At 39.3% G+C, this 12,906-nt stretch overlaps 1 protein-coding gene across 2 annotated transcripts in view; it reads left to right on the forward strand.

Moving 5' to 3' along the window:
* The window catches only part of STRBP (spermatid perinuclear RNA binding protein), a 60,704-nt gene that overhangs the window by 44,656 nt on the left and 3,142 nt on the right, over positions 1 to 12,906 (forward strand). For both annotated transcript variants that reach the window (XM_025359911.1, XM_025359910.1), the window contains 5 exons: positions 819 to 977; positions 4,238 to 4,372; positions 4,572 to 4,712; positions 7,751 to 7,874; positions 12,494 to 12,538. In XM_025359911.1, coding sequence (XP_025215696.1) covers positions 819 to 977; positions 4,238 to 4,372; positions 4,572 to 4,712; positions 7,751 to 7,874; positions 12,494 to 12,538 — 604 coding nt within the window. The remainder of the gene's footprint in view (positions 1 to 818; positions 978 to 4,237; positions 4,373 to 4,571; positions 4,713 to 7,750; positions 7,875 to 12,493; positions 12,539 to 12,906) is intronic.

Below are 12,906 nucleotides of genomic sequence, written 5' to 3' on the forward strand. Positions count from 1 at the left end.
CTCCTGCCTTAGCATCTGAAGCAGCTGGAATTACAGGCGTGCACCGCCACACCCAGCTAATTTTTGTAACTTTAGTAGAGACTGGGTTTTACCATGTTGGCCAGGCTGGTCTCGAACTCCTGACCTCAAATGATCCACCCGCCTTGGCTTCCCAAAGTGCTGGGATTACAGGCATGAGCCACTGCATCTGGCTGAGACTGAATCTTTTAAGTTTTGATTGTGGTTTATGTTGGAAGCAAAGTAGAAAGTTTTAGATGTTACTTTGTAATTGACAGGCAAGTTGGTTCGAAGATAAAAAATTTCTTGATTGCCTTTCTGGGCCAATTTCTCCTAATGGATTGAGTCATAGAACTTAGAGGTCAACCAATACAGTCTTCCTGTTTTGTAGTTTGGAAAATTGAGGGCCAGAAAAGAAATACAGGATTAGACTCTCAGATTTTTTCCTTTCTAGACCAGGGTACTTTTTACAGTATGCTATTTTTGTCTGTATCCTATTGGTTTGAACCTAGCTATCCTCTTTATTTTCTCTACCTCTCACCTCCAAATTAAATGAACCAGGAGTAGCGTCAGGTTTATATTTGTCATCCTGTATTTAAACTCAATTACCCTGAGGAGGTTTTCCCCATTTTTCCATGGTGCTACCCTGGTAGGTATACCCTGTTTAACCAAGGACTTAGAGATTTAGTACCATCTCGCTCTTCCTGCAAGGTGTTTTATGGTTCAAACGCTATGAGTTTGAAACTTTTGTTCTCAATGTTTTGTCTATTCCCTGGTGTCTCGTGTCTGAATAAAACTGCATCTTAATGTAATTTGTACAGGTATTGCAGGCAATGGGATATCCAACAGGCTTTGATGCAGATATTGAATGTATGAGTTCCGATGAAAAATCAGATAATGAAAGTAAAAATGAAACAGTGTCTTCAAACTCAAGCAATAATACTGGAAATTCTACAACTGAAACCTCCAGTACCTTAGAGGTATACTTATTTTTTTCTCAGAAAAAAAGTAATATGTATGTGCATTGTAGGAAATTTGAGAGATGTGGAAAAGTATAAATAAAAAGCGTATACAAACCTGTACATATATTACAGAGACAGACATAATTATTATTTTGGTTTCTTTCCATCCAGTTTTTTTAATGAATCTCTATAAAGGCAGTCATATTTTCATGCAGTTTTATATCTTGATTTTTTTCACTTTAAAAATATCTGTAAATTGCACAACATTTGAGTATACCCTAATTGAACTCGTATTTCCTGATTGCTGGCCATGGAAGCTGCTTCCAACATTTCATAACATACCAAGACTACCTGCAATAACTGATGGGCAGAAAACTACAAGATGTAGTGGAGGAAACTGGGATTATTTGAAGTTTATGCTAAGCTGTGGGGTGTATTGGGTCATCATTTAGTTGGTCCAGCCCTGAAGGAAGGCATAGCCTGACACAGTATGTACCTCAGACCCTAATTAAGTCCTGACCTGTGAACTTATTGTCACCGATAATAGAATGGGATGAAATCCAAGTACTGAGTATACACAATACATTGGGGAGTTCATGGAACCCATGTTTACTGCAGTCTATGTAAAGAACATTAGCTTTAAAGTAACAGCAAGAGCTTACATAAAAAAAATGTTTACTTTGTCATTTGTACGAATAAGTATTTATTAAGGACTTAATTAGTAAACTATTTTTTTCAGTCCATAAAGCCCTTTTAATACCTGCTTAGTGCCAAGTGTTGCAGAAGTTGTGTGCAGAGCCTAGAGCTGCTCCCAGGCTAAAAGGGTAAAAAGACATGTTTATAACAAATGGCAATATAATGCGATAAGCACTGTGATGGCAAAATGAATGTAATCATGTCAAATCTTGAAGGAGGAAGGGGTGGTGAGACTCTTAGACGTACGCTTACACAATCACGCAGAACAGCAAGGCTTCAGATGATGAGTTTTGCTGTGTGGGGAAGAGAAAGCATTCTGGACTGAAGGAAGAGGAGGTATGATGACTTTGAGTTGTGAAAGCAAATGTTTAAGAAGTGCCAAGTGGGCCAGTGTGGACAGGATTGATGGGGCTGAAGCCTGAGAAAGCCATACTTGGCACTTTGTGTGATGCTGTAGAGGACAGATGATGTCATGGCTGGCTGCTCAGAGGGACCAGTCATTACAGGTGGCAATCACAGGTCAAGATGTTGTTTTGCTGACAATATTATATCTATTAAAAGAAAAAAGGGCTCGGCTGGGTGCGGTGGCTCACGCCTGTAATCCCAGCACTTTGGGAGGCCGAGGCAGGCAGATCACGAGGTCGGGAGATCGAGACCATCCTGGCTAACACGGTGAAATCCCGTCTCTACTAAAAAACATATGAAAATATTAGCCAGGCGTGGTGGCGGGCGCCTGTAGTCCCAGCTACTCGGGAGGCTGAGGCAGGAGAATGGCGTGAACCTGGGAGGTGGAGCTTGCAGTGAGTCGAGATGATGCCACTGCACTTCAGCCTGGGTGACAGAGCGAGACTCCGTCTCAAAAAAAAAAAAAAGGGGGGCTCATTAATTATGAGGTGCAGACCATTAAGTACAAAGGTAATTAAAAAGGAAGAGAGCAGTGTGGGCTGTGCTAGTAGGAGCCACACTGACATAAAAAGTTTTGGTAGTGACTGCGTTTATATTTTGTTTCTGTATATTGTAGTAATGGTGGGAAGCAAGGAGAAAAGAAAGCCCTTATTTATTTCCTCATTTAGAATAATAGTAATTTATTAAAATTCAGATTTTTTATGACTTGACTCATTTTTGTAGACATGATTTCAGGTTTGGAAAGCATAGAGTGATTACTATAGATCTAGTTTCAAAAATCACTCATTATCTTTTAAAGACAGTGACTAGAAATTTGCCTTGAAATTCAAAAAATGCAGATTATAAAAACCCATCAGGAAAAGATGTTTATTGATGTTATTGATGTTTTAAAACTTGTCCTTAAAAATTGTCCTTTGATGGTTCACCTCTAAAGCGTTAACCACTTATCAAACCTGCACAGAATACTTTACTGTTTACTGATAGAATCTTGATTTTCATTAGGTTTATATATTAATACTTAATACTTTGGGCCAGGCGTGGTGGTGCACACCTGTAATCCCAGCACTTTGGGAGGCTGAGGCAGGCGGCTCACCTGAGGTCAGGAGTTTGAGTGCACCCTGGCCAACGTGGTAAAAACCCTAAAAATACACCGAGTGTGGTGGCAGGTGCCTATAATTCCAGCTACTTGGGAGGCTGAGGCAGGAGAATTACCTGAACCTGGGAGGTGGAGGTTGCAGTGAGCCAAGATTGCACCATTGCACTCCAGCCTGGGCCACAGAGTGAGACTCCGTCTCAAAAATAAAAAATAAAAAAAAATTAACACTTTTGGGCATGTATTTTGTGTGTTCAGCATTTCTTGTGTGGTGGAATTACAGACATGATCTCTGACCTCAAAAAGTGCTCTATCTTTTGGTTTCTCCTTTCTCAAAATTATAGTTGTATTTTGTGGATTTATTTGTTTTTGATGCTAGCCTCTGTTTTCATTTGCACCTTCATGCTCTTACATGAATTATTTCACTTCTATTCTTATCCTTCCTCAAATCAGTTATTTCCATAGCATATATCTGCTCTCTAACATGCGTTATTTTGCAGTGATGATATCTGTCCCTCCCACTACACTTTAGCTCCTTGAGGGTAGGGAGTGACTGCCTTTATTGTTATTTTAAAATTTCGGAATCCGTAGTCTATAGCCAATTGTTTTTACCTTAGGTCCCCTTAAATCTGTTTAGAGTGACTGAGAGGTGTATAGGAACATTTCCCCTCTAACATCGCAAATTGAGAGTTATTTCTTCCTAACCCTAAAGAAGAAAAATGAACCCTCAGGCATCATGTGAATCCAAACTGTTCTCTTCTCGTTATTAGTAATTTAAAGTATTATTCTTAGATCATGAACACTACAGAGCAGAGCCTGGAGTGGCCCACAGTGGCATGGTTGCATTGGTCTTAAATACTGCTTCGAAAGAAGGCTGGCCAGATGACTGCAATGTTTACTGCTTGTAGAGTTTTTACAGCTTTAATGATATTTTGCCATTTGTGTACAGAGGTGACTCATTCTAGCCCCTGAGTGCTTTAAAGTGAATTTTTGAGCCTCCTTCTTGGCATAATTATATTAACAAAGAAATGCAATATTCTAAAATCTTACTTGATTGAACCTTCAGATTCCCTTTCTCTTATAGGTAAGAACTCAGGGCCCTATCCTCACAGCAAGTGGCAAAAACCCTGTAATGGAGCTCAATGAAAAAAGAAGAGGTCTCAAGTATGAACTCATCTCAGAGACTGGTGGAAGCCATGACAAGCGCTTTGTAATGGAGGTGTGTAGCCAGACACAACCTAGCCTTATCTTTCTTCTCAAAGACATAGGATATCCTGAACTTCATGTAAAGTTTTAGACTGAGTCAGTTCTTGTGGCACTGTTTGATTTTTGGTGTTTTCTATGTCATAATCTATTTAAATTAAAAGCACATAGAGGAATTGCATGGGGTAATTGCAAGGTGTTATTCTTGATTGTAGGTAGAAGTAGATGGACAGAAATTCAGAGGCGCAGGTCCAAATAAGAAAGTGGCAAAGGCGAGTGCAGCTTTAGCTGCCTTGGAGAAGCTGTTTTCTGGACCCAATGCGGCAAATAATAAGAAAAAGAAGATTATCCCTCAGGTATGAGTAAACATTAAACCTTTGCAGAACCTGTGAAAAATGTTACAGGAATTAAATTTTCTTTCCTGTCCATGTGCCATTTTAGCTTTTTCTGAAGTTGTTTCTTTTTCTCGGACTTGGCAACCTTTGCTTTGGGTTAGGTCATGAATAATATAAATCTGATTGGTGGTTACCTGTTCTATGGTCTTCGTAAACAAAATATATATGTACATGTATATTTATATGTATATGTATATATGAGGCTATTAGCATTATTTGGAGGGTTGAAGTCATTCTTGATGAAGTCAAGTTTTGAGGTGATTTGGATCTTAATGAGTTCTAAGCAGTTTAGTTTGGGGAAGCTGCCAGGAGCACCTGGGGCTTTGCTTTCATCAGCCTGCAGGTGCTCTTCCAGTTCCTTTGCAGTTTTGTCCTTTTGCATTGTTTACTTTGGGTTTCCTTGCAGACCGCATAAAATTTGGTGCTGTATTGCTTCTGTTCATTACTGACATTGGAAATGTCAGCGCTACTGAATGTCCAGGATCTTAGCAAGGTATTTAGAAAAGATGGCCCTCTAATTACATGCTTATGGATATGAGATTTTTCCATCCATTCATTTATGCATTCAAAAAACATTTTCTAGTTATACACCATATGCCTGACAGTGAGGGAAAGAGTTGCGTCAGTAAATATAAGACACATTGTGCCTCATGGAGAGTCCTGGTATAATAACATAACATCTGAATATATTATATGATAGAAATTTAAAATGCTTAAACTGATAAAAGGAAGCTTAGATTGTTTAATTCTACGTTAAACATTATATTTAGGTTCTGTTGTATATGCTAAGTCCATTGTAGGAGGGTAGAATTGATCTTATTTTACAGGTAAGGAAACAAGTCCCAAAGAAATTGAAATACTTGCCTGTGGTAACACAGTCATTGACAATAGGGGTTCCTTCTAAAACCAGGTGGTTCTTCCAACAGCCATGGACATTTTACTATTGTATATTGTATCCATCTAAAATTTGTTTTGTATTCATTTAAATTTCTTGTATTTGCTATAATAAACACTGCCTACATTCTGGGATCCAAAAGGTAGAAGAAACTTACTTTTACTGAGATGAAAAAGTTTTTAAAGCCCTTAAGTTACACATGTCGAAAACAAGTAGATTTTTTTTCTAAAATCTTCTGGTAAATATAGAACAAAGTATGTTCTAAATTAGTTGAAAGATGATTCTTGTTTTATGACCTTGTTTTATGGTGTTTTTTCCCATATTACCTCTTATATTTGGTCAGTTAATTTTAGTTTAAAAAGCCCGTGTGCAAATATTTATTAGGTAGTTAAGTTTGTTTCTACTAGACATGAGCTAGATTAGTGTGGAATCACTCTGCTGCTGCCAGATTGTTGCTTCCTGACTACTTTTGACTACGTCATATTAAAAAGAGAAAGATGTCTACTTGAAGTTCACTCATTTTTAGACATTTTTGATACTAGAAAGCTATAAAACTCATGTGTTCGATGTGCTTGCTGGCCAAGAAGCAATCTATTTTGGATATATGGGTTGGTTTATTTCAGAGAAAAACAAAAATGGCAGTCCCTGTGCATGACACAGTTAACCTTGAAACTGTCTCCTGCCCATTCATACTAGAGGTAGAGGTTATCCTGGAAAGAATAAAGGATGGTACATTTTCAGAGTGAGATAAGCGTATGCGTATCCTGACTCTTTCAGCTTCTTAGACACTGTTGACTTTATCATAGAGTACGCTTTGAGGCATTGCATCACTTTCTTGCACCTTAGTTTTAGTGGGGAATCTTGTTTCTAGCTTGAGTTTTTGTTTCATTTCTGTAAGTATAATATATTCAATTTGAAACTAGACACCTTTTGATTTTGTTAAAATTTCAGTTTGGAAAAGGGGTTTTTCAACAGTCTTGTTTACTGCTACTCCCGGTATTATCTGTTGTACTTTTAGAATGTTTTTATATTTGTTCTCTCTTGTTCTTTCTACTCTAAAGTAAGGAAAACAAAGTATTGTTATTCTCATTTTATAATTCTCGGTTACTCTTTCTACTCTAAGGAGAACAAAGTGGGTATCATTATCCACGTTTTTAATTAGTGGGGAGATTTCCATAGATTATGGCATTTTAGAGCAAGAAGGGGCTTTCAAAGTGGTATTTATTTATTTAATAATGGGGTCAGACGCAGTGGCTCACACCTGTAATCCCAGCACTTTGAAAGGAAGCTGAAGTGGGCAGATCACTTGAGGTCAGGATTTCAAGACCAGCCTGGTCAACATGGTGAAACCCTGTCTCTACTAAAAATACAAAAATTAGCCAGGCATGGTGGTGGGTGCCTGTAATTCCAGCTACTTGGGAGGCTGAGGCAGGAGAATCGCTTGAACCTGGGAGGCGGAGGTTGCAGTTGAGTAGAGATCACACCATTGCACTCCAGCCTGGGTGACAGAGCGAGACTCTGTCTCACACACACACACAAAAGATATTTAATAGTGGATACATGCATACACAAACAGCAGAGGAATCGGGCTCAAAGAAATCATATTACCTTCCCGAGGTCACAGTTACTTAGAGCAGGAACTGGCATCCTCATCTTTGGTCCTCCTGTCTTAGCCCTTTATGTTTTTCCCCCACTAGCCCCACTCAGATTTGCAGTTAATTCTATGTAGTTAGTTGCTGAGATATTTTCTGCCTGTAGGCAGATAATTTAATGGATTTGGAACCTAGGTACCAAGTGTGTATGATTACTTTAGTAAAGCCTAAAATGACTTTGGTTATAAATTGAGTACTAAAATTTGGTGTAGAAAATGAACTCTTTCTGGGTAACACTCAAGCGAAAAGTTATTTGCATGTTCTCAACATGTCTGTAAGGTAGGTATCATTTTTGTTTTTCAGATGATAAATTGAAGGTTCAACATCACAGACAGCTCATGGTCTCACCCACGTGCTCACAGTTTCTCATAGTGGTTGTGCATTGAAGAGAAGATAGAAGAAATAAGATGGTTCTTATTTCTTTCAGTAATGAAAATGTGTTATTTTAACAGGCAAAGGGTGTTGTGAATACAGCTGTGTCTGCAGCAGTCCAAGCTGTTCGGGGCAGAGGAAGAGGAACTCTAACAAGGGGAGCTTTTGTTGGGGCAACAGCTGCTCCTGGCTACATAGCTCCAGGTATAGTACAAACTGCAAGAGATTGGCCCCCTTTACTGGGCCAAAATTCAAAGAATAGCATCCTCTTCATTTTCTGAGTTTGTACAGGGTTTGTGGAAATATAAACACAGGCGTGAAGGTACACAGAAATTTAAAAGTAGAGAATTGACACAATGTCATAGGTGTTCTCCTGGAATCTGCTGAGTGAGGAGAGGCTACCTGGAGGGAGATGACAGATGAGCAATGTTGCATTTGGTTGTGGGACTGTATTTTGACAAGGAATTAAAGGATGTTTGATAGACTGAGAATGTGGATGTCTGAGCAGGGTGTATTCATTGAGGACATAGATGACAGGTTGGGTATAACAGGAGAGAAAAACTACTAAGAGGTTACTTAATTAGGGTGAAGCCTGGCATTATTAGTGTTTGCTAAACTTAATGTTTGGGAACCATCAAAGACTAAAGAAGTACACAAAGGGAAAAAAAAAAAAAAAAAGAAACATTTATCCAGAGCTTACTGTATGTACTAGATATTTCCATGTAAATAATTTTACTTATTAAATTGTTTTTAATCTAATTACTTAAATTTAATTGTTTTAAATCTTCGTCAGTGTTTCGTCAGGTAGAAATTATTTTCCAAGGAAGGGAAGCTGGGATTTAGGGAGATAAGGCAGCTAGCTCAGGGTGAAGCAACCACTAAACCGCAGAGCAAGGATTTGAATGTAGGTGTTTGCATTTCCAAAGTTCATATTCTTTCCATTCCACCACATAGCTTAAAGAAGATTTGGGAGATGTCCTCTCTCTGCCTTCCCTTCTAATTCTTATGTCATTTTAACAGTAGATTATCCAACTGTCTTGTTAAAATCAAGTTCTTCACAATATTGAAAGTATAGTACTTTTAACTGGACAAGTAAACCACTTGTAGATATTGATCAAGATGAAATTGTCATGAAGATTGGCTCTTATCCAGTCATTGTTTTTTAGGTAACATCCCTAAGGGTTCACTTTGTGCTTTCCTCTAAGAAAGAATAAGACTAGGCCATTTGGGAAATTTTATGATGTGGCTTTGGAGTGATTCTTCTAGAAGCTGATCCTAGTAGGTGAACTGCTCAAGGAGTATGCCTGCTTTGGCACACAGCAGACATGGATTTTGTTCTCATGCAGCTTATAGTCTGAAGGGTGAGACATAGATTAATCAAGTAGTAACAACGAGAAACTGAGATGAGTACGATGAAAAAGAAGGACATGCTGCTATTACAGCATGTAACAGAGGAACCTGGTCTAGTTTAGTGGGTCCCTGGATGCTTCCCAGAAGAAGGGACATTTGAATTGAGCTTTGGAGAATGAATAGGAGTTAAAGAAGACTGGGATGGGAGAGTGTTGCACACAGAAGGAACGGCATGTGCAGAGACCCTGTGTTGCTGTTGTTGGGGAATTTGGCTCAATTGAAGAAGCAGAAGTCCAAAACGTGTGGAATGTGGAGAGCACTGGGCGGCAGAAGTGAAGAGACTGGGGAATGATGTGAATTGAAGCTGGATGACTCAGTTCCAGACCTGGAGGCCGTTATTTGGATTTTGGTCTTAGAACCCAAAGCACAGTGTTAAGTCTTGATGGATTCAGTTCTAAGGAGAACAGTGACAAGATCAGACTTTATTTGTGAAGGTTAGTCTTTCTATAGTGTGAAGAACAGGTTGTAGGGATAGGTGTGAGCATTGCCAAGATCAGTTAGAAGGCATATAGTTTACAGTAATGTATTGTACATTTCAAACTGGCTAGAAGAGAAGAATTCAAATGGTTCTAGCATAAAGGAAGGACAAATATTTGAGATGATGGGTATCCTAAGTTCACTGATTTGATCTTTATAAATTACATGGGTATATTAAATTATCACATGAACTCTGGAACTATGTACATCTATTATGCCTCAGTTAAAAAAAGGCTACTGAAGACTACTAACCCAGGCAAGAGACATTGATAGTATTGCTACTGGAGGCAGGGAAGAAGATAGGGGGAGACAAGAAGAGAACAGATGGGAGGAATATAAAGGAGGCAAAATTGATATATTGAATATATAGAAAGAAGAGTGATATTTCAAGGATATCTCAACTCCTAGGACTTTTAGCTGGAGCACTGGGGGGAAAAAGGAAAAGATTATGAATTTCTTATAGTGTGATATAGTTTATGTGTCTAAAATTAAGACAGTCTTCTGTGTGTCTCACTATTTCTAGTGATATTTAATAATTTTAGCCTTATTCAGTGTATTATTGAAAGGGCAAAGCTTTCATTCACAATAATGGGCAGGTTATAGAGATGAACCGTCTTTCTTGTCTTTGATGATGTGTTCTATTGGGGCTTAATCTGGTCATGTCTCTTGTTGCTGCGGACCATTTACCGCCTGCTAGAGTGGTAAATGGCTGTGGTCCAGTGGCAGTAATCATGAAAGGAACTGTTTATGGCCGCTGGTTGCCAGGCTTTACTCTATAGTAACTCCTCTCTTGTGTCATTGCATTGACCTCCCTGAAAGGCCTGTCTCCCAAAGCTTTTAAAAATGAAGTTATTTTATAGCCTAGAAAAGATTCAGATTAGGTCCCTTTAGATTATGAATAGGTTATATGCCATTTGCAGAGTATATTCTGTGCAGCAGGGACTGCTGTCAGTATATTTACATGTATTATTTAATTAAATTCCCCTGGCAACTCAGTTACTGTACGTAGAACACTGAAGCTCAGAGAGGTTAAATAACAGGTGCCATTCACAGACGCCTTTGCTAGTAAAAGGTGAAGTCAGAATCAGGACTCCAATGGCCTGATTAATGACCTAGTTAGTATTTACGGTCTCATTTCTTCTTAAGGAGGTTTTGGTATAATCCTTAGAACTGCAGCCTTAGCCAAACAGCTTCTGCTTTCTGGAATAAATTTGATAGCCAACCTTTTTTAAGCATTAATTTCTTTTTTGGCCTCTGATCTGTCTCCTCTTCCTACTGCTTATTTCAGCTACATATGTCCTCTTGTGTATGATTTAGTGAGCGCTCAGCCTGAGTTAAATGACTTATAACTGTAGACTAAAAATTTTTCATCCCTCAGAAATGTTTCAGTTGGTCCCTAAAAGCAGTTTACTTCTTCAGCATACATTCAAATGCACTGTCTCAAACAGGAGATTTAGAACTGGGCCTTCAAAGAAGACCTAGCCTCTGCCCCAGTGATTGCCTGGAGTAGGACCAGATAATTGAATAAACACAATGCAGTATGATGCAAGTGTAACATGGGTTGGGCAAAAGAGAACAGCAAGCCTGGGAGACTTCGTAGAGGAGGTGATAATTGATCCTGGTCTCAAGGGTGAGTTGCAGTTGGTAATCCAGAGAAGGAGGGAACGAAATCATTCTGCATAGCAGAAATAGTTACAAAAAAAAGGAGTTGTAATGTGAAAAAGCGCCATTTGTTTTGGGTACTGTGTAAAAGTGCCATGGTGATTTTGTGCCCTTGTTCTGCTTTATAAATTTTTTTCATTGATAAATGAATAATAAGTTGTTATTATTGTTATTATTGAGACATGATCTCTCTCTGTTGCCCAGCCTGGAGTGCAGTGGTGTGATCATGGCTCACTGCAGCCTCGACCTCCTGGGCTCAAGTGATCCTCCCACCTCAGCCTCCTGAGTAGCCAGGACTACGGCATGCACCACCATGCCCAGCTAATTTTTTGTTTTTCTGTAGAGATGGGGTCTCACTATATTGCCCAGGCTGGTCTCTAACTCCTGGGCTCAAGCAGTCCTCCTGCTGTAGCCTCCAAAATTGCTGGAATTACAGGCATGAACCACCACACCTGGCCCCAAGTGATTTTTATTTATATATTACCTATATCTAAGCTCTTTTACTGAAAGAGTAAAGATTGCAGCTTGTTAATATAGATAATATTTCTAATCCCTACTAATATGGTATAAAAACTTCTTTGTACTAGCTTTTACTTAATAATGTGGGCCTTTTTCATAGGTACCAGAGGCTGATGTCAAAGTCACCAGCATTTACAGAGAGACCCTGTACTTGGGCCAGAAATTGAAATATCAGCAAGTCATAGACCTTGCCCTTGGGCTCACGACCTGACTCAAATATGCCCGTTTTAATGACCATAGAGACCTCAGCCTGCTCTCTCACTACTTTCTGAAGAGACTTGGAAAGTTCTGTTTGCCAACTTTGAGAAATTGGTAGTTTGAGTGGTTTTAAGTATTCTTTTGTTCAATAAAGTATATTTAGTGAGTGGCTACTATATATATCATACATTCTGCTAGGTTCAGATGATGCAACGATGGATAAGGTTGGCCAGGTCTCTGCTACTCTAGTGGGGAACACAGACAAGGAACTGATAGTTAAAATAGAATGTGGGGTCAGTGAGTGCAGTGAGAAAGAGATGTAGGAGAGTCTAGCATATCTAGGAGAGCCTTGTAGGCCATGGTGAGGAGCTCCCACATCTTAAGCAGGCACACAGAGAGTGGCTAGACTGGGACCATTCTGGCAGTGGTTCTCATTCATCGAACATCTGAAAGAAGTCCTTTAGGCCTAGGGTGCTGAGCAGGTGGTGCTTGTGAATTGGGCCAGTGATGATTGCCCTGGGTCTGGGACTGATCTGCCTCCTTCTTCTTTGCACTAGGCTATGGAACACCATATGGTTACAGCACAGCTGCCCCTGCCTATGGTATGTACACCGTCTTACTGATATCTCCTCTTAGCGACTGTCACAGCAATCCAAAGCACAGTTTCTATCTAGGGTTTTTGTAAATTAATTGGAGGATCTCAGATTTATTCATTCTAGTGACCCAACTTAAATTCCCTTTGAAAATGCCACAACCTTGTGGTTCTTGGTTTGGTTGGAGTTGCTCTTCTCTCCGCTTTGCCTGATTGAAGGACTGCTTGTTCTAATTGCCTGTTTCTGACCATATTGAAATTAAATATTTTAAGTAGTTCTTCTTACAGCCAACTGATACTCCATTCAAAGGCTACTGAAGGGCCATACCCAGTTGCTAGCTTGGCTGCCTACCAGTTATAAAGCCACACTTAAGTTTC

The sequence above is a fragment of the Theropithecus gelada genome, chromosome 15, assembly GCF_003255815.1.
Source record: "Theropithecus gelada isolate Dixy chromosome 15, Tgel_1.0, whole genome shotgun sequence".
NCBI classification, from domain to species: domain Eukaryota; kingdom Metazoa; phylum Chordata; class Mammalia; order Primates; family Cercopithecidae; genus Theropithecus; species Theropithecus gelada.